Raw genomic sequence first — 22,362 nt, 5'->3', positions numbered from 1 at the left:
ACTTGTATGAACTTTTCTGCAATGGCAGAATCCACAGTTGCCACCGATATTTACATTCAAAGTATAAAAAACTGCAGATATGCAATACAGTATGCCCAAACAGTTTAAAAAATATACCCTATTTCATTTGTAAACTATCAATGCAAGTTACTCAGCAGCCGTAGAAGCCATGTCCCATGTCTTCCATTGTCCTATAAAGATTTGTGTCTGCTGCCATTAATGTAATTGCCGGAAATATCTGAGGTTACATGTAGAAACAATCGAGGCAATGATATTTTTTTCTTTTTTTTCTTTTTGTACATATTGTTAAACATGCAAAAACTTCCTGAAGAATATTGCCCAAAGGTAGAAAGTCTTTTGGAACCTCGAATTCTCCTTGGCAGAGTTTGTTTTTGCAAGTATGGCTAACACTTGATTCAAAAGGTCCTTCCATCTATTTTGAAGAAGCATCTTTGATCACAGGTTCCCTGTTCAAATACGTAGCCCAATAGACTAAGTTAAAAGTTCCAAACAGGACCGGAAATACTATCCGGGACATCTTGTCAATCTTACTGATGCTGTTGTAGGTCTTTTTGTTTTCGGCTGGTTTTTCGGCGGGCTTGACCGGAATGGGAGCGGCATTGGAGATTACTGCAGGGGAAGAGTCCTTTGGTAAGTTTAAGGTGGGGGTCATCCGTCCGGCAGGGTAAGTGTTCATGGCTCTGCTTGCCAACAATTCACGCTCTTTTTTCTGCAAAACAACAGAAAAACCAGAACACTGGTAAAAAAAAGAGAGAAATGCACACTTAGGACATGAAGAAAGATGAGGTTTGTATGCAGAGATTATTTATGCCTTAAAAGCAATTGAGAACTAAATGGGTGTCTGCTTTATATTCTTCTAGTGGATTCTTATCCTCGCTAAAACTGTAAGGGCACTTCAGATTTATAAACCTGCAAGCAAAATAAACCCAGATTCTAAGAATGCTTTCACAAATACACATTTGAAAACATGGGGGGGGGGTAGTGTTTCACCACATCAATCTGATTGTACGGCAAACACAACCAATTAATCTTAATTCAGTTTGAGAATGCATCCTCTGGTTGGGTGTGTACAGAATTTATTTTAGCAAGAGGATGCAGAGAGAATGAAAAAGGGTTTTCTCCTTTACCACCCCTTAGGCTTGGAACTGGTGCTCTACTTCAGGCCTAAATATCTGAAATCAAGTCTGTTTTTTGCTATACTTTTTTGGCCTGGACCAAAATATCTCTCTCTCTCTCTCTCTCTCTCTCTCTCTCTCTCTCTCTCTCTCTCTCTCTCTCTTTCTCTCTTGGTCCAGGCCAAAAAAGTATAGCAAAAAACAGTCTTGATCTCAGATATTTAGGCCTGAAGTAGAGCAGCAAGTATCTCCCCCAACCCCAATGCACTTGGCCATCTCATGCCAGTATAAGCATGCAAGGAAGGTCGTGTTATTTTGGTAGAAATTCCCATGGGTGTCTATCCCTCTCTAGCTGTAACATACAATAACAGTAAATCAGTAAATCAAACAGTAACCATTTGCTGCCCTTTATTGATGCTCGGAATCAGCTGCTTGAGGCAGCCACCTTACTCTATCAAATGGTAGAACTGGCCCTATGACTTCCATTATCTCACTGAAGTCAAAAAGATAGTTTCTTTGCTTATGTAACATTGTGAAATGTTAGGAGGGTGATCCAGTGGAATGGCACTGTGGAAGATCACAGCAACAAGGACACTCCCTGTAGATGATGTTCGCTCGATTTGCAGGAATATGCAACTGTCCCATATGGGGATCAAACCTGCAACCTTGGCGTTATCAGCACCATGTTCTAACCAACCGAGCAATCCAGGCTACCTTCTTTTTGGCAGCCTCTAATGCCTTCTTGCCATCCCAGGCCCAGCTTCTTTTTGTGAAATAGTTGACTGTGGCGAATTCAATCAGTGCAGAAAACACAAAGGCGTAGCACACGGCTATGAACCAGTCCATTGCGGTAGCGTAGGCCACTTTTGGTAGAGAGTTGCGGGCGCTGATGCTTAAAGTTGTCATGGTAAGGACTGTAGTCACCCCTTGAAAAGAAAAGAAGGAGCATCTTTTAGAATTAGCCTTCTCCAGCCGGGTGCCTTCCATATGTTTCAGACTCCCATCAACCCCAGCCAGCATGGTCAACAATCAGGAACAATGGGAGTTGCAATCAGGGGTGGACCTTGGTAATATGGCGCCCTGTGCAAGGCCAAAATTTGATGCCCTCTCCGGCCCTCACCCCACTTTCCCAAAACTGCATAAGAGGTATTGAGCTTTGGGAAGAAGGCAGAAGGGCTCTGGTAGGGTCCTAGAGCCCTCCTTCCTCCTCCTCCTCAAAGTGCTTGCCCAGCTTTGGGAAGGTGGCAGGAGGACTCTGGGACTGTCAGAGCCCTCACACCTCCTTCCCAAAGCCAGACAAGCCCTTACTGGGTTTTGAAGTGCCCTTCTCGGCTGCACGCCCACTGCGGGCAAACTGGTGCCCTAAATCTAGTTACAGGTAGGTAGCCATGTTCGTCTGCCGTAGTCGAAACAAAATAAAAAAATTCCTTCCAGTAGCACCTTAGTGACCAACTAAGTTTGTCATTGGTAGTATCTCATTATAAAGCTATTTTTAGCCATCTCACCCCTTACTTTTTCCTGTAAGACCAATTGCAGTCGTTAACAGTCGTAACAGGTTTACCACACCTATCAGCCAATCACCCATTCCCACCACCCTTCTGAGTAATAATAATAATAATAATAATAATAATTTATTATTATTATTATTATTATTATTATTATTATTATTATTATTATTATTACCCCACCCATCTGCCTGGGTTTCCCCAGCCACTCTGGGTGGCTTCCAACCGAATATTAAAAACAGTATAGCATCAAACATTAAAAACTTCCCTAAACAGGGGCGCCTTCAGTTGTCTTCTAAAAGTAAAATAGTTACTTATTGCCTTGACATCTGCTGGGAGGGCGTTCCACAGGGCGCGTGCCACTACCGAGAAGGCCCTCTGTCTGGTTCCCTGCAACTTGGCTTCTCGCAACGAGGGAACCGCCAGAAGGCCCTTGGTGCTGGATCTCAGTGTCTGGGCTGAATGGTGGGGATGGAGACGCTCCTTCAGGTATACAGGACCGAGGCCATTTAGGGCTTTAAAGGTCAGTACCAACACTTTGAATTGTGCTTGGAAACGTACTGGGAGCCAGTGTAGATCTCTCAGGACCGGTGTTATGTGGTCCCGGCGTCCACTCCCAGTCACTAGTCGAGCTGCCGCATTCTGGATTAATTGCAGTTTCCGGGTCACCTTCAAAGGTAGCGCCACGTAGAGCGCATTGCAATGGTCCAAGCGGGAGATAACCACAGCATGCACCACTCTGGCGAGACAGTCTGAGTAATACCCCTCCCCACCCTCTCACTATATATAAGGTGCTACTGGAAATAATTCCTTATTTATTTTGGTGCCTTAAAACCACCTCTGCTGCAATCCAAAACATCTCAACAGCAGGCACACCGGCTTGCCCCCGTGACTGAGGGGGGCAGCACCATACACACATGCTATGCACACTGCATGATGTGCTGACATTGCTCGTGCATGCTCATGGCACTTGCACACACTGCATGGCGTGCTGACGTGTCACACGTATGCCACATGGCTTGTGATGTGACCATGCTGCACATCACACATGCATGGTGCAGTACCACATGTACCATCAGGGAATACTGAGGGGGGCCCAGGCGCCTCCCCCCCCCCAATGGTGCTCCTACTCAAGGGTGTCAGTTTGAGGAAGGTTCGAGTCGATCAGGCATGGCCAAACTTGGCCCTCCAGCTATTTTGGGACTACAATTCCCATCATCCCTGACCACTGGTCCTGTCAGCTAGGGATGATGGGAGTTGTAGTCCCAAAACAGCTGGAGGGCCAAGTTTGGCCACGTCTGGATTAGATGAACAGTGCTGGGTTTTGACCTATAAGGCCCGGGACCCTGATACCGAGGAGGAACACCTATTCCCAAGCATGCCCTCAGATCATCTTGGCAGGTCCTTCTCTAAGTGTCCTCTTATCATGAAGTAAGGCGAGTGGCTCCAAGGGAAAGGACCTCCTCATCAGTAGCTTCCCATCTGCGGAATGCTCTCTGTAAAGAGGTTTTCCTGGTAACTACACTTTAGACTTTCCATCTTCTCCCAAACCTTTCAACATCTTAAATACTGAACATCTTTTAGCATCTACCAACCTCACTGACATTTTATATAAACACACGGTTGGCTTTAGTTGCTGTGGGTTGATGGCAATTGATGAGTTTTTGCCTTGGAGGGGTGTTCTGCTCAAAAGCAAATTGTTGAATTGCAGGAATTGCGGTTTGATTGTGTTTTATCCAATAAATATTTATTGCCTGTAGCTGCAGGCGATGGCAAATGCAGTAAAATGCCTATTAGCACAGGCCTAAAAACATAGATAAATGTACACCCTGACTTTGTATGTCACCTAGAGCCACATTTGCAATTAGGGGACAAAGAAATAAAAGGAATAATTAATACTTCTAAAGATGGCGCTTGCTATTAAGCATTGATCGGCTCCTCGGAAATTGCAAAGCCTGATGCAGTGCGAGCGCCCCAATATATCAAATCTAGAGATGTGCAATACTGAGGGAGGAAAACAGAAGTCATAATGTGGGATGAAGACCCCAAACTGGATATTAACAGCATGTGGATCAGGGGGAGACATATGCCTGCAGAGACCTTCCAGGGTGACCTCCCCATGCTGAAAGTAGGATTGAAGGAAGCATTCAATTGCAGCCTGTAGAACAGGTTGTGATGTGTGCTTGGCAGCAGGGTGTGTGTGTGATGTTAACAAGAGTTTCTCCGTTTTGCATATATGCCTACAAGTCCAAAGGAGTTGGCAATCATTGACCTACATGATCTGGGTGGTTCTGGCAGTGAGGTTCCCCTGGCAGGGTCAAAATCCATACAAAGTGAGTGGCCACTACTTCAATCAAGCAGGCCGCTGTGGTTTGGCTTCAGGAATAACTGCGCCTTCTGCCCAAGCAACACAAATCAGGCTGCAAGCTGGCTGAGATGTCGGAATGCAGCTTCCTGTCCGATGGCGGACTCTAATGTTACATTTCCTTGCTTCTGTGATTGAAGCTGCGTGTAGGGGCTGTGGCCCCTGCTTCCTTCCCTGCTGGTGGGGCTGAGGGGTGGAGAGAAAAGGCAACGAACTGTCTGAGACAGAGGCATGCAAAGAGGAAAACTGGTTGGCGGGGGAAGAGTGAAGCATTGCCTCCTACCCAATGGTGGTTAGGTCACCAGGACCCCTGGTTAGGGTTCTCATTCCCCTGCCTTAGAGTAAAGGTCACTTGAAAAGAAGCACCAGAGAGAAGTGAAATACTTGCCAAAGACTGTTCTAGCAGGGACAGATTCTCTGTTTAACCAAAACGATACTTGGGATAAGATCACCGTCATAATACAAGGAAGGTATGTCTGGATGACGAAATAGCCAATCTTTCTTTTCAGGTGAAAGTGTGCTCTCATGATGGTATATTCACCTAAGGTGGCAGAAGAGGAGAGAACGACACACATAAGTTATCAACAAAAGCCAGAGCGCCACCAGTTCACAAACAGCTGTCTTCTGTCTAACAGTTCTCCCATATGACAATCTTGGATGGTTCAAACAAAAGAAATGAACGGAGGACTTCTTTTTGTACCCATAAGCCACTGGCTGGGAACAAAAGCATACACACCATACATTTTAAACGCTCCACTCCAAAGAATCCTCAGAAATATTTACCCCTTGGAGAGTAACAATCCTCAGCACCCTTAACCACAATTCCCAGATCTTTGTGCAGGGCACGGTGTGCTATAAAGTAAGGTGTGGACACAATTAGAGCCAAGCAAGACCCATCCACTTGAAGCTTATTTCTAAGCTGAGATGCTCTCTGGTACCCATGCTTCATAGACTTCATTCATAGTGTTTCAACTTGGGCTAGCACCCTGCCCATCTACCCAGTTGTTGGCGAAGAAGAGTGAGCTCCCATGGTCCCATTCAATCCATGTTGAGGCCTCAACTTGGATGCTGGAAAATGCTTCCCCATAAGAGTTTTTTTTATGGAGCAGCTGTTATGTAGAGTATTTATTCTGGAACACTGCATGACTTATGGGGGAATCCTCATGCTTCTACCACACATTTTCAGTGACAATTAGCACTGCCAAGGATTCTCTCCCCTTGTTGTGGAGGATCAATTAGTCTTTGTCCTTCTAGTGCCCTCAATAAGTTTTAGATTACAATGCCCATTAGAGGTGCCAACTTGAATAAAATATGGGGGGGGCAGGTAAGCGCCACCCAGCATAATCAATCACAAGATATGCCACATGCACACAATTTGAATTACAATGCCCATCAACTGGGGGTGGGGTGGGCTTGACCCCCTCAAATATTTTATTGGCGCTGCTGAAGGGACCTAGGAGTTGGCTCCTATGATTGTGATCCAAAACATCTGGAGGGCGCCAGGTTGGCAAAGGCTGCAGTATAGTTACTGCCACATGGACACATTTCTGTGGCTTCCACTGGAGGCCCCCCCCCCATCTCATGGTGGAAGGTCTGTATCATTTCCACAGAGAGTTCCTACCTCTTATAATTGTACAGCAGGCAATTACTGTGTCCTGAATTATTGTAGCTTGTCTCCTTGTAGCTTTAGATATGACATCACCAGGGCTGAACTCAATGCAAATTTACTTTATGCAATCCTGTGCACACCTTAAACGAGAATTTTCCTTTGATCCTAATAATCCATAAATATGTGGATCTATTTGCACCAGTGGCAAGGTGATGCCATAGCAAACTATCAAGGACTAATGTGCTACCAATTTTTGCATCTACTGAATGCATGAAGAGATGTTCAACATTCAGAGAACATAATTCTTCCTACCAAGCAGACTTCAGGAGCTCCAGACAGTAGAGATTGTGCATGGTTCGGATCTTGCAACAGGATTAACTCAAGGCAAGATGCGTATTTGCTGTGAGGAGGAACCTAGACTAAAAGCTGAATATGCTGGATCTATAACGTAGTCTGATTTAAAATAAATGAATCAAGTCCCCCACAAAAACTTAGTGTCTCATTTAGGGGCAAGCAGGCACCAAACGGGTCCAAGTGAGAGCAAGAAATATATAGGAAAGTGCCGTCCTTTTTCTCAAAAGGCATTTGGCTCCTCAAAATTGGCAAGGCCCTAAAGTTCTACATCCTTTGAGTCCAGGTCTTTCAATCTGAGATCCACCGCAAAATCTCTTCTTGAGATTAGTGCTTCTTAGCAAAGACCTGCAGTGGCTGTCCCAAATGTTGGTTCCATGGATCCTGGCACTCTATCCCAAGTAAGGTGACCCACATGGCAGAAGCAGCCCTCTGCATCATGCTCACCCCACTGAAAGCAACACATTAATCATTTCTTTATTGCTATTTATATCCTACCTTTTCTCCAAGGTGGCATACATAGTTCTTGCCACCCCCATTTTATCCTCACAACAACCCTGCAATGCAGGTTAAACTGAGAGTGAGCAATTGCCTAAAATCACCCAACGAACTTCATGGCTGCATGGGGATTCGAATCCCCATCTCCCAAGTCTTAATCAAACACTGACCCCACCACATCACACTGGCTCCTTTGATTTCCAACAAGCTTATTGCAGGCAGTATCCATGCATGATGTGGTTTTGGATTTTGGACCAATTTGATTTCATTTCCCAGTGAAGAGCAGAAGCAGCCCTCGCTGTGAGAGCATCTACTTCGTATCATCCTGAACCTTCCACCTCCCCACCAATTGTTGCATGGTTTAAAATAAAAATGGCATATTATTTATAGGTTGTTTGGTGCTGTGTGTGTGGTTTCTTCTTTTTTAAAAAAGAAGCAATTGCAAAGGGGGGAAATGAGGAAGGAGAAGAATACGCAAACTGTGGAAATCTTTCACAGGTCTATGCTTGTTATTTTCAGATCCTGCAGCTCTGTGGAAGGACAGAACATCTTGGAAATCCGTTCACAAGTAACCCCGATTACAGGCCTCCTGCGAGCTTGATGAAGCCCAGAAAATCCATAGCTGACTGATGCTTCCCCTGTGTAAAATCGGATTTTTGTATTTTGCTAATCCCTGGTTACAATCTGTGTCCTGCTCTTTGTGATCCACCCTGCAATCAGAACCCAGCCTGCCCAGATGTAACCTGGGACGTTAGCAAGGGGGGAAAGAAAGCAGAAGACTGGGAGGGGGAGAATGAAAGGGGGGGAAGCAAACCTATTGATGTTGAAAACCAACATTTTATTTGCTTAAATCTTTGCAAGCCTTAAGGGAGGCGGTGCCCCCGGGCACTAATATTCTGATTTCTGTTACGAATCCTGCTGCTTCCTTGAGGCTGCAGCTTCCCCCACCCCCTTCGCAAGTGCCCTGCAGAGTACTGGCCGAGTTGAGTCCCCTGGCACCCTGGAGCGCCCACTGCTCGCTTGGGATTGTGGTTTTGCTCCGAGGAGCCGCGCACGACCCTAGGAGATGCCTCGACACGCGCTCTGGGTCTTCCTCTTGGCGATTCTGAAGGCGAAAGGGGAGCTGCCTTTCATCGCAGAGAACAATGCCGCGATGATGGTGAACTGGTAAGAAACTCGGTCGCCTGCTGCTGCTGCCTGCCTGCCCTGGTTTCATCGTACAGGTGCTCCTCTAACTTCCACCATCCCTCCTCCCCTCCCCCTCCCCCCAAAAACCCCGAAAGCTTTTGACTTGTGGATCGGTGCGCGCTTGTTTTGTGTAGCCCTGGATGTGAGGTTGGGGGGGGGGGATAATCGGTGCGATCTGAGCTTTGATCAGACAATTGCCAGGTTTGTGGCGCTCCGTGCGAAGTTCCCTTCTGCCGCCGCCGCCCCTTCCTCCTCGCCCACCCACCCCCTTATTGTCGCCCTTTGGATTTCAAAAGCAGCCCGCTGGGCTCTCGGCGGGTCGCCGCTTTGGGAAGAGCTGCGGGCGCCTTTGCTGATGCGAACGAGGCAGCTTGGAGCTGTGCCATCGCTTCTCCTTCCCATTAGCCCAGTGTCTGCCTTTGTCTCCATTAAGGGATCCCTTAAAAATAGCCCTTCCCCTGATCGAACAGGCAGCTCCTCCGCCCCACCCCGGATAAGTCTCCTGAATCAGCCCCGGGGGACCCTGCTGGTTTTCCTCCGGAGGTGTGCGCCACCACCCCGGTGACAAAGGAGCTCCGCGTTTCCTTCGGCGGCGTCTCCCCCGATGGGCGCAGCATGAGGCCCCCTTGCTCTCTCTTCTGGTCCCTCCGCCCCGGGCGAGGTGCTTAGTTTCTAATTACCGCACAACGCCGATCCCGCCTCGTTCTCAGCAGCGAATGCGAGGCCGTTATGTAACCTGTTGCAGCCCCTCTGTCTGCCGTCCCCATGTGACTCCCGGGCCTTGGTCCGGGGCCGCTGCCCTCCTCCGCACCCTCCGAACGCGCCGCAGCCAATCGCCGGTCAGGATTGCCCTGACATAGAACCCCGAGCCAGGCCGGGAGCGGGGGAGGGGGGGTCTCACGTGGGTGGCTGGCCCCGGGATTAAAGCTTCTTTAGTTCCCTAATGCTGCCACATCTGGCGCCTCCACTTCCAGTTAGGGAGGAAATGGGAGAATCCTTCGGGTTAGCGCCTCCTTTGCAGCCACGTGGTCCTTCGGACACGCTGCAAAGCTAGGCAACAGCTGCCACTTCCCCCCACCCACCCACTTCCCCCCTCCCCCGCCCGCCTCCAAATGCGTTTCATCAAACAAATCATTTTAAAGCTCGAGAGGGAGGGAGAGATCAAAACGCGTAGGCGGTTGTTCGCCTCCTGCAGGAGGGGAATAAGCCGGCACGAGCGAAAGCAGCCTCTGCAAAACGCGGGGGCCTTGTCCCCGGTTCCCCTCAAGGGCTCAGGCAAGCGGGCCTTCCTTTCCTTAGCGCCAAAGTGTCGGACTATGATGCTGCTGCTGCCGCCGCCACAGAGGATTTGGGCTTTGGTGGAGCAGCTACACGAAGGCAGCCATCCAACAGGCGCAGCTTTCCCCGGGTTGTAGAGGTGCACCGGCGAGGGAATGCTGCGCCTCTTGGATTTGTGCTCATGCAGCTGTTAAAGAGACAGGGAGGGAAATACGGCAAGTTCAAGAGGTAGCCTATTCAAGGATTGATGTATGTTGCTTGCTAGGTGTGTCTTGTATTCAGGACATGGACAAAGAATAGCATTTCCTTTGGGTTGCTAGGTTTCTGTCACTTTTAGAGCAGGAGTGGGGAACTGTGGGGCCCTTTGGATGTTGCTGAACCCCAACTCTCATCAGCTTCAGCTGATGGGGCCCATGTGGGAACTGTAGTTCAACAGTATCTGGCAGGCTACAGGTTCCCTATCTATGTTTTACAGATTGTGTCCCCCACCCCCACCCCAAACATAGTCCCAAAGACTAAGCTCCCTTTTCACCACAATACCTATAGCTGCCTTTGGGTACATACCCAAGTTTCTACCTTTTCACTCTGTATTAATTGAATGAGAATCACTACGGTCTCATGCACACATGTAGCCAGGCACAGACGGGAGATTGGAATCCTCCTCCACGTACCTAAAAGAGTGTGTGATGTAGGCCAAGTGGCACATACATCAGCCTAGATGTGTGGTGGCCCAAATCGAACATGAGAAAAAGCATGCAAAATCAGGGAGTCTTTGCATGACACATTTGTGTCACACATATATGGTAGAGAAAGACTGAAAATGCATGTGGTGTTTTGGATCCTGGACACTGCCCGAGGACGAATCAGTCATACCATACCTGACTGCATGCTCACAGTCATCAAAGCCACCAAACTGGTGGCACACACATGCAATATTCTCACTGGAGCACTGCAGTATCCAGTCATGACTTGCCATGGGGGAAGGAGCCATCTGGGATGATGGAAGCTGTTGTCCACCAAAATGGGAAGAGCTGCAGTTCCCCATTCCTGCCACAAGGCTATTCAGTGGGTTCTGCTCAAGCAAGTGGTATATATGCATGCTTGAGCAGGTATTGCCTCCTTTTCCAACCCACACCCAAACAAGACAGCAGTGAGCAGTGGTTGGAATGCTGGGTTCTAATGCCCAGTTAGCCATGAAGCTTGCTGAATGACCTTGGGGGCCCATCACATCCTCTCAGCCTAACCTATCTCACAGGGTTGTTATGAGAAAATAATGGAGAGGGGGAGAATGCTTTAGCTCCTTGGAGCAACGCTGGAATACAGATGCAACGATACATAAATAAGACGGGCAAGGGAGCACCAATTATTTATCCACACTCACTGTGAGAACAAAATAGGGAAGTGAAAATATAACCAACTGGTGGTAAATGACCTGAAATTTCCAGAAGTGAATCTCTCATTTTCCACATTGACTAAAACATTGCAGGTCCAGGTGGCTTCAGTGCTAGGAGTGCTTTCTACCAGCTTGGGCTGAGGTGCCACCCACAGCCATTCATATAATTTAGGTACAGTGGTTCATGCATTGGTATCCTCAATACTTGATTATTTCAATGCACTTCAGTCTGCCCTTGAGGTTGATCCTCAAGCTGCAGCTGGTGCTGAATGCAGCTGTTAGATTGCTATGTGAAGAAGGCTACTATTATCATGTAACACCTTTGCTCAGGGAATTGCAGTGGCTGCCAATATGCTACAAGGCCAAGCTCAATGTTTTATTGTTGGTATATACAGTACCAGTAACATCCTCTACATCTCAAGAACAGGTAACCTGAGAGAACAGCTCCACCATGTTTGTTCTCCCTGCACACCACTGCTGGACCACAGCAGTCCACAACTGCTGACAGTATCCCATGGCTAAGTGGGTCAGTTGGCTTTCAGTGCCATTCCACCATGTTTTTTTTAAAAAATGGTGCAATACCAAGCTAGGGAAAAAAACCTGATTTTTTTATAGCTTGGTATTGTTTTTGAATTTGTTCACAATCAGCATTTTGAATCTGCCTGACTCTTGTTTCATCCTGATATTCTAATGTTTCTGTGATGTGTTACTTAGATGTTTTGATGTTCAGGAATCTAAACCTTTTGCAAAAATAAACACATGAGTTGTCAAAAACAGTGTCCCTTCTCCCTCCTCACCTGTACTGGTAGTGATGTTCTCAGAACCGACAGTTTGCCCCATCAAGTGATACTGGTTGAGCCTTGAACCGTCTTCTGCTACTACCACGGATGCCGCTGGGCTGTGAGTCCACACATAGATCACTTCGGAATTGGGATAAGCATCTGGCAAAAGAGCATGTGAGAAATTGCGCCTGGAGATTAATATTCATAGACTTGAAATTGTACACGATAAGCAGGGCTTAATTCCAAAGCTCAGCTCCGGAATCTCTTGCTAGTGTCAGGATTCAGTCCTGCACACATTTTATTCTAACATCAATGGAGACAGAGAGATTGGTATTCCCCCCCCCCACCTAGTCCGCACACATTCTAGATCTGTTGCATATTTTTGCTCTGAAAAACATTTTTTGAGCAACTGGTTTCTTTCTGAAAATAAAAGCTCATTGTAGGCTTATTCTAGACAGCCCCATAGTGTGTCCATTCGAAAACAGGTGAAAACAGGTGTAGGCAAGCCCAGCAATGGGGGCTGTATCTGCACCTGCCCAATGACATTGTGGGTGGATTGCAAGCACCACTTCATTCACCTGGAACATGTGCAGGGAGGAAAATGTGTGGATATCCTAACCGGGGAGGGTTTCTAAATGCATATCAAGTAACTGCCCCCACCTTTGTGGACAGCAGAATTTAGAATCAATCAAATGAAAGCAGCTTATTAAAGACAAATATGAAAGATTCCCGGCTGAGGGAAACTACATATTTGTGGTACAAATGGGTTAGTGCGCATACATCCAAAGACTGAGGATATGCATGGTGACCAAAAGAGGATCTTGTATAGTGGGAGATAGAGAGAGAAGGTTTTCGGGCAGAGTGTTTAGACACAAATCTCTCCCTTTATGGAAATTCAGCACCAGTTTTAAAATGTAATGGAAAATGCTCTTGTAAATGTATACCCTTTCTTATTCCTAGGCCTCGGGATCTATCATAATGTTTCCATATTTCATTACTCATTTAGCCTGCAAGGTAGGTGACTACTATATATTATAGATGGAAAGCAGAGACCGGGAAACAGTCAATTTCACAGAGCCATTCATCAGCGGATGGCTGTGATGAGCCTCCAAGCATTTCGAAATTCCTGTGCAGAAGGCAATTCCATTAACATTCAAATGGTGAGCAGATCAGCACATGTCTTCTCCAAATTGCACAACAGGCTGCTACTTCTGAGCTTGTGTGCACCCTATTTATATGACAAAACAGCGGTGCGTGCAGTTGTCATGTGAGGTTGCCTATATGAGACTTGCATGCCTGTTAGAAAATTGATTGTAATAATCCGTGTAGCTTTCAATATAGCATAGAGAAATATATATGTCAAGCATCCATGGATTGTGACCAGAGCTGGCTCCGTTTTTTGTAGGCCCCAGGCAGTAGCTTGACCATAGAGTATTTGCTTTGAATGCAGAAGGTCTTAGGCTCAATCCCAGGCATCTCCAGGTAGAACTAGGAAAGACTCCTGTCTACAATCTTGGGAAGCTGCTGAGAAGGAGTAGGGCCCTATTATTCCTGACCATTGACCATGATGGATGGTTCTCATGAGGGTTGGAGTCCAACAATATCTGCAGGGCCACAAGTTTGGATTCTACTGTACACAATACTGACCTTGATGGACCAATGGTTTGACTCGCTATCAGGTAGCTCAATGAGTTCTATCTTCTGTAGGTTCCTACTCTGCCATATAATGACACAAGCAAATGAGCAGGGTGGCTTCTGAAGAAAGGGACCAGGTGCCTGGGATATCATGTCCCCCCTGCCCCCTGTATGCTGCTGACATGCCAACTTGAGATCTGCAGCAGATGGGCTGCAACTAGCTTTCTGTGGGGGAAGAGCAGCTGTGGAGGGCAGGATTTGGAGCCTGGTGCTGATGGGTGACGACTACTGCTGCTTCAGAACCAGCCAGGTTGGTTGGCCTAGGGATTCTCCTTCTCCTTCTCCTTCTCCTTCTCCTTCTCCTTCTCCTTCTCCTTCTCCTTCTCCTTCTCCTTCTCCTTCTCCTTCTCCTTCTCCTCCTCCTCCTCCTCCTTCTCCTTCTCCTTCTCCTTCTCCTTCTCCTCCTCCTCCCATCACTCTGGTCATGGCACCACTGCTGTGCCCACCTGAGAGTGACTGCGTGACTTTCATAGCTTTATCTGAGCCTGTGCACAAGAAAGACCAAAGATGGCAAGTTGTTCCCTACAAGCAATGGTGGCCTTACTGCTCCAACCTCACTGCTGATAGGATGCCAAGCTAGCTGCTGCCCCCACCAGTCATATTCAGTAGTCCACCCAAAGCCAGTAAGCCTCTTGGGTTTTCTGTCTGCCTGGGGTTGTGAAGGCAAAGGCATTGTCAAAATATATGGCTGGAGGCTATATTTGGCCTAGGACAGGGTGGGAGCAAACATTGTAGAAGCCTGATTTAAATGCTGGAAGGAGGATATATATCAAGAAGAGCCTTATTGAGCAAATTAGGAGAATTAATTGTTACAAGAGCTGTATAAAACTTCAAGCTGTAGGAAGGTAATTGCATTACTCCTAAATAAGCAGCGCAGAATCACTAGGGGGGGGGGGGATGGTGCTGTTTTCAGCCTAGTAGTTACTGTTTCATTATGTGATTTTAAAGTATTTTAACAATGCAGACTGCGTTACCTTGCACAATGTAAGGAAAAGAGAGAGGATGTTCAAACTTCATCAGTGTCTCTCAATACTCTCTTAGCTGCCTTATGATTTGACATCCATATAACTACAGTAATAATAGTGCAACTGTAATTCAGGAAAATATGTCTTTGGTACTAATTTGATATTTCTCGAAAGAGTTATTCCTACCAGCTGCAATTTTTATTTTACTTTAAAGGATACTCAAGGGACATAAAGAGGGGGATGCAATGTGTAATAGCCACAATATATAACAGCCAAATCCCTTGGTTTTTGCTTTCATGCTATTCCCCCCCCCCATAATAAATAAATGAAGTGAGTGCCTTAAGGTGAACAGATTACATGCTCTGAGGGCTACATTCTAATTCAAGTGTCTTCCGTGTAGGAATTTTGCAATACTGAAAACAGTCTCAGGATCTCAGCCCAGGTCCTTTAGCCCAACTTCCTAGCTGCTGGTCTACAATGACTATGAGGCAAAATGAGGATGCAACAATGTTCCCAAATGTCTAACTTATTCACAAATGAACAATTCCTGTTTTAAACCATTATAGGGAAACAAACATTGGGGGAGAAGAATACATTATTCCTACTCTTGTAACATGGAACACTTACTGGATGGATTTGAAGTTGCCTGCGGGGAGGGGAGGAATAAGCATTTCAAATGGTAATAACATTGCCAAATTGGAACAATATTCCAATTTGACATATTTTGGCCAGAGTACCACTATTGGTGCGATTTGCACATCCAATGTGACTTTTACAATGCAGGGTTGGATTGCAAGAGTAGCCCCCTCCTCAGTTTTCTTGGATCTCCAGTATTTTCTGTCCCCCTTCTTTCCTTCCTCTTGCTCATTGATGTTAATATTTATAGTGGAATATTTATTTTTGGATGCAACATTTGATCTGGAATGAATCTGAAAATTGATTCTGAACTGCGCGTTGACAGTGGCTGCATAATTATCTCTCTAGGGGAAGCAGCCAGAATCGGTTATTTCGGCTGCTATTGTTTTTTTCCTTTGTGCGCTCTCCTGCTACGCTTGCCGACTTATTGTCACTATAAATCTCGCTTTTTAAAAGGGCCCTAATGGCTGAGCATTGAAAGAGGGTGATTTTGAAGCCATCTCTTTAGAAACTGAAACTATACAGGGCAGTTCTAAATAGACTGGAGCTCTTGTAAGCATGACAACAAGGCAGTGACTTCCAAAGAACAATAAAGTATGGGAGCCCAATTGGGTGGAGTCCAGCATCCAAAATCATGTTACTTTGTTGCAGCTTTAACCACAAGTGTTGGTTCCAAATAGGGTTGCCACCTTTGGTCAGGCAAAATATGGGACAGGTAGGGGGAGGGATTGGGGTGCCCACCCCTTAACTCACATAGACAGGCAGGGGCCAGCTCCCATGGGAGACTTGAGCCACAGCTCTAGCCTCTTGCCCATGCTGGTGTCAGAAGAGGCTCGAGCGTGGAGGAGGGAGGAGGAGAGCTCAGATTAGAGTGACAGAGGGAGTCAAGTGAGAGCGGAGCTGCACAGTGTTAAATCAGTGGCTGGTGGCTGAGGAGGTCTCTCCTTTCCCCTTCTTTCTATTGTCACTCGTGCCAGGCTGGGCTCCTTGTCAGCTGCACCAACAGTGATGCAGCCACCATTTTTGGTTGGCCGAACTCAAATATGGAGGGGAAAGGTATCCCGTTTGAAATCCAAATGGGACAGGAGACATTTTTGTCCCAAAACAGGGCAGTCCCATTTTTTAGGGGTGGGTGGCAACCCTCATTCTAAAAAAGCTGTAAATCAGGGTTGGGTGGGAGGGAACTAAAGGTTGCATACACTTTCTATCAAATATGTAAATTTAAGTATCAAATTAAAATATAAGAGATTTATAAAAATAAATGTTATCAAGTTATTTTGTATACTACAAAATATACATAATATAATGGCATGTGGGTGGCACTGTGGTCTAAACCACTGAGCTTAGGGCTTGCCGATTGAGAAGGTCGGCGGTTCGAATCCCTGCGACAGGGTGAGCTCCCATTGCTCAGTCCCTGCTCCTGCCAACCTGGCAGTTCGAAAGCACGTCAAAGTGCAAGTAGATAAATAGGTACCGCTCTGGCGGGAAAGTAAATGGCATTTCCATGCGCTGCTCTGGTTCACCAGAAGTGGCTTTGTCATGCTGGCCACATGACCTGGAAGCTGTACGCCGGCTCCCTTGGCCAATAAAGCGAGATGAGCGCCGCAACCCAAGGGTCATCTGCGACTGGACCTAACGGTCAGGGGTCCCTTTACCTTTTACCATGCATAATGGCTGCCCCCATTCTGTGGAACAGCATCCATGTTGAAATATGACAGGTACACACTATCAACATAGCTGCCAAGTTTTCCCTTTTCTCGCGAGGAAGCCTATTCAGCATAAGGGAAAATCCCTTAAAAAAAGGGATAACTTGGCAGCTATGACTATCAATCCTATTCAAAGCTGGGGTTTCCAGCAGTGATAGTAAACCCCCGTAAACCAGTGTGGCACAGTCAGTGACTGGGGATAAACAAGAAAAAGCACAGCATAGTAGACAGCTTCTGATAGTTCAGCTGGAGGACCAAGCTCCAGCTTCTAGAAGAAGGCAAAATAAGCAAATCAATCTTATGATCTCCAGCCCAATGTGGGCTGAAGGAAAATGGTGTCATTACCCAAATATTGTATGCAGTCAGAGCCGTGAAATCCAAACATTGCCAGTAGAGCATGTCATTTGTATTATGTAGGGAATAGCCACCCCACCAGCCATTCTGATGTAGATCAATGTTTTTCACTTTTTTCCATTGTGCGCTGTGAGGGACAGGGGATATCGCGAAGTCCCTCCCCTCCTGAGTTCAAGCCCGTCCCCGAGCAAAGGGGAAAGCAGGGAGAGTTCCGATTCCAGTGGGGAAGCAGGAAGTCGTGTCCGAGGCTCAGGCAAGGTAGAGGAGCCAGGGTCCCAGGTGGGACAGGAAGGGGCAAGTAAGGGGGGAAGACCCATCCCCCCAACTCCAGAATTACGCAGGAAGAGGAGGGGCAAGAGGATGGGTCTGCCAAAGCTTTTGTGTTGGAGAAAGACGCGCCAAAAGCCATTAGGAGGTTCTGAAACCGACTGACAACATCGCTCCGTGTAAATAGCAATGACTTGAGCACTGTAAATACGCAGCACCAATAAAAGAATAAAATGCAGAGCTGCGTAGCGTCGTTACTCTGAAGTAGTCCACTCCGGCCACTGTGACAGCAACCTCCTAATCATTTTTGGGCTACTTTGGAGTTGCCGGGATGAGCGTGTCAGAGGCGGAGAAGTGGCGGCAGATCGCTGAGCAAGCCCAGCTAGAACTGCAACAGCTGTCGCTGCAGGCGCAGGGAGAATTGAAGGCAGCTAAAGAGGAGACTAAGAAGGTCCAGGACGACCGGCTACAACTTGCGGAACAGGTGAGAGAGCTCCAGGAAAAAGAGCAGCATTTAAGGGCGGTGGCGGTAGACCTCCAAAACAAGCTGGATGCAGAGAAAAACAAGGCGGGAGGGGCACCCCAAGTCCAAGTGCTGCCAGGAAGGAGAGCCGGGACCCTAGTAAGCAAGTTCAATGGAGACCCGAAGGAGTTTCAGGGCTTTGAGACTGAGATTGTGTATGCTCTTGAGCTGCACCACGATGAGTTCCCTGATGATGAGCACAGAGTAGCGTTTATTGTGGAGCACCTTACAGGGGCGGCCAGGGAGTGGCTAAGACCGTTAATTGCAACAAGGAATCCTTGCATGAAGAATGTCAAACTATTTCTAGAAGGTTTGAAAACGATGTATTCGTCCGATAGTCATATGGACCAGACTAAGGAGGAACTTCATAATTTACGCCAAGGAAATATGACAGTTCGCGCGTATTGGGCGAAATTCACCATGCTGGTGCACAGATTGGGGTGGGATCTGGAGTCTGCCCCAATGCAAGCGGCGTTTTACTTGGGGTTGCATGAGGAGGTGAAGGATGAGCTCTCGAGAGGTCCAAAGCCCAGTAATATGGATCAACTGAGCAAAGCGGCTCTGGCGGTGGGGGTGAGGCAGGAATCCAGATGGAGCGACAAGCAAGCAACGCGCGCAAAGCGGGCTTGGTTCCCACGGTCGCAGGAGAAGCCACTCCCTCAACAACCCTTTCAAGCCACGCCTGGGGCCAGTCAGGACCAGGAACCCATGCAGATTGATAGCGCGCGCGCGCGGGCTTTTCAAACCCCAGCGGCGCCAAGACGCAAGGAGGGAAGGGGTGGGAATTGCTTTCTCTGCAACTCCCCCCAGCATCTCGTCAGAGACTGCCCACATCGCAGGGAGTGGCAAGGAAAGGCGGGAACGGTTGTGCCCTCCCCCACTGACGCAGCACCACAGCAGGGAAACGGGAAAGCCTGGCTGCAGGAGACAAGGGGCGGCAGCCAGGCACAGTCAGCAGACAACAGCCCCAGCCCACCCACCCGCACAGAGAGGAGCAGAGCCAGCCCACCCCTCCCAGAGCAGGAGTGGTTCTAGAAGTGACGCTCACGCTCCCTAATGGCTATCCCCTGACAGTCCTCGCCTTAATTGACAGTGGGGCGTCAGCGAACTTCTTCTCGAGGAACTTTGCAGAAGAGCACCAGATCCAGCTTCTGCAGCTAGATTTTCCTCTGCACGTGGCAACCATTGACGGCAGAGAGCTGCTGGGAGGGGCCATCACTCATCAAACCCCCCCCATGAGAATGACGGTTGGAAGGCACTCAGAGACCCTGGCATTCAACGTCACCACCATCTCAGACCCCCCAATCGTTTTGGGCATGAGCTGGCTGGCGCGCCACGACCCCTCCATAAGTTGGCATCAGAGATGCATCACTTTTGGATCGGACTTTTGCCTGGAACATTGCATGCAGCACCAACCAGGGGAGGGGCCTCCGATAGCCACGGTGGCCACCATGCACGTCAAAGGGGGTGAGGCGATACCCAAACCATACTGGGACCTGCAGGAGGTCTTCAGTGAAGCGGAGTCCGACCACCTGCCCCCACACAGGCCTTTTGACTGCCAGATCAACCTGGTGCCTGGGGCAACTATACCCCCAGCCAAGCTGTACGCCATGTCAGACCAGGAACTGGAGGATCTGCGCGCTTTTATCGACAAGAACCTCAAGCGGGGGTTCATCAGAGAAAGCAAGGCAGCAGGGGGCAGCCCGGTCTTCTGGGTGGACAAGAAAGACACGCAACAGCGCCGTCTTGTGGTGGATTTTAGACGGCTGAATTCGGTGACAGAGCCAGTGGCTTTCCCCATGCCCAGAGTGGATGATCTCCTGACAGCGGCACGCAGGGGCAAGATTTTCACCAAGCTAGACCTGAGGGGGGCGTACAACTTGATCAGGATCCGGGAAGGCGATGAGTGGAAAACCACGATGTTCACGCCTCTGGGCTCTTTTGAATATCTGGTGATGCCCTTCGGGTTGCAAGGGGGCTCAGCATGCTTCCAGGCCTTCATGCACCACGTCCTGGGGTCCCTACTCTTCAGGAAATGCTTGGTCTTTCTGGATGACATCCTTATTTACTCCAACGACCCAGTGCAGCACGTGAAGGACGTCAGGGAGGTGTTACAGCGCCTGAAGGAGAACCACCTGTATGTGAAGCTGGAGAAGTGCAAGTTTCACACCAAGGAGGTGGACTTCCTGGGCTACAAGCTGTCAGACAAGGGGCTGGCAATGGACAAGGACAAGGTGCAGACCATCCTGGACTGGCACAGCCCCAGGACGCGCAAAGATGCCCAACGCCTACTAGGCTTTGCCAACTTCTACAGGAAGTTCATCAAGAACTTCTCTCGAGTTACGGCTCCCATCACTGACTGCCTGAGAGGCAAGCAGAAGTTCAGGTGGACACCAGAGGCGCAAGCAGCGTTCGAAAGCCTCAAGAGGGTGTTCGCCTCAGACCAGAACCTGTTCCACGTGGTTCAGGACGCGCCCCTACGCATTGAAACAGATGCTTCTGATAAGGCTGTGGGCGCCATTTTGTTGCAACTGGACGCCAACAGAGAGTGGAGACCCTGTGCCTTCTTCTCCAGGAAGTTGACCCAGCCCGAGCGAAACTACACAGTTTTTGATCGGGAACTTCTTGCGATCCACGCGGCGTTCCAGCACTGGAGACACTTCCTGGTGGGCGCCAAGCACCCCATCCAGGTGTGCACAGACCACAAGAACCTGGAGTTCTGGAGAACTGCCAGGGTGCTCAACCAGCGGCAGATACGGTGGGCGGAGTTCTTCTCGAACTTCAACTTCTCCATACACTACATCCCAGGAGAGCAGAATGTCAGGGCGGATGCCCTCTCCCGCAAGCCAGAGTACATGGAGGAGGAGGCGCCACCAGCCCCAAGGCACATTTTCCCCCCGTCGGCATGGTCCTGCGGAGCAGCAGTGGTGAGCGAGGCAGAACTCACAGCACTGACGGCAGCGGATGAATTTGCCAACCGCATCTTCAGAGAACTGAGAGGGGGGAGGGAGCAGGCAAAAGACTTTGCAGAACGCAGAGGGCTGCTTTTCTACAAGGGTGCGCTGTACCTACCCACCACCCAGCTTCGACGTACGGTCCTCAAGCAGATGCACGACAACCCTACAGCGGGGCATTTTGGAAGGGACAAGACCACTCACCTAGTCATGAGACACTTCTGGTGGCCAGGGGTGAGGGAAGATGTTCGAGACTATGTAAGGGGCTGTACCACCTGCCAGCGGGCGAAGGTGGTCAGAGCAGCGCCACCAGGGTTGCTGGAGCCCTTAGCCACACCACACAGGCCGTGGGAAGTGGTGTCCATGGACTTCATCACAGATCTGCCTTCGTCCAGGGGTAAGACTGCAGTGTTGGTGGTGGTGGACCTCATGTCCAAAATGTGTCACTTTATACCGTGTGCCAGGGCAGTCTCGGCAGAAGAGACAGCCAAACTGTTTGTTGATCACATTTTCAGACTGCATGGATTACCTTTAAGGGTCATTTCGGATCGTGGCCGCCAATTTGTTTCCAGGTTCTGGCGGCGGCTCATGAACCTCCTGCAGGTGGAGGTCAGCTTGTCGACGGCTAGACACCCGCAGACCAACGGACAAGCGGAGAGGGTCAACGCCATTCTGCAGCAGTACCTGAGATGCTACGTCAGCCAGCGGCAAACGGACTGGGTGGATCGCTTGCCACTAGCAGAATTTGCCTACAACAATGCAGTGCACGTCTCCACAGGGGTGTCGCCCTTTAAGGCCAATTACGGGCGCGACCTCAGATCTTTCCCAGAGAGGGAGAGGGAGGAGGAGGAGGAGGGCCCACAGGCTGAGGATTGGGCAGAGGAACTGGAGACGGTGCACCAGCAGCTCAGAGAACACTTGGAGAGGGCCAAGGAAGCGTACAAAAAGGGGGCAGATCGCCACAGGCGACAAGGGGAGGTCATCAGGGTGGGGGACAAGGTGTGGTTGTCCTCGGAGGGCCTTCCCACCAGAGGGAGGTGCAAAAAGCTGGCACCCAAATGGCTGGGCCCCTTCACGGTCACGCAACAGGTCAACCCGGTGGCATACAGGCTGGCACTGCCAGAGGACATGAGGGTGCATCCAGTGTTTCATAGATC

General features: G+C 48.7%; 1 protein-coding gene across 1 annotated transcript in view; it reads right to left on the bottom strand.

Moving 5' to 3' along the window:
* Positions 1–432: 432 nt before the first annotated feature.
* GABRA5 (gamma-aminobutyric acid type A receptor subunit alpha5) overlaps positions 433–22,362 on the bottom strand; it is a 70,649-nt gene continuing 48,719 nt past the window's right edge. The window contains exons 6-9 of the mRNA XM_035116194.2: positions 12,121–12,264; positions 5,395–5,547; positions 1,851–2,062; positions 433–730 (exon numbers count right to left, since the gene is read on the bottom strand). Of these exons, the coding sequence (XP_034972085.1) occupies positions 434–730; positions 1,851–2,062; positions 5,395–5,547; positions 12,121–12,264 (806 nt within the window). The 3' untranslated portion in view covers position 433. The remainder of the gene's footprint in view (positions 731–1,850; positions 2,063–5,394; positions 5,548–12,120; positions 12,265–22,362) is intronic.

Source organism: Zootoca vivipara, chromosome 4, assembly GCF_963506605.1.
Source record: "Zootoca vivipara chromosome 4, rZooViv1.1, whole genome shotgun sequence".
Taxonomy (NCBI): Eukaryota; Metazoa; Chordata; class Lepidosauria; order Squamata; family Lacertidae; genus Zootoca; species Zootoca vivipara.
This window is presented reverse-complemented; position numbering and strand designations above follow the sequence as displayed.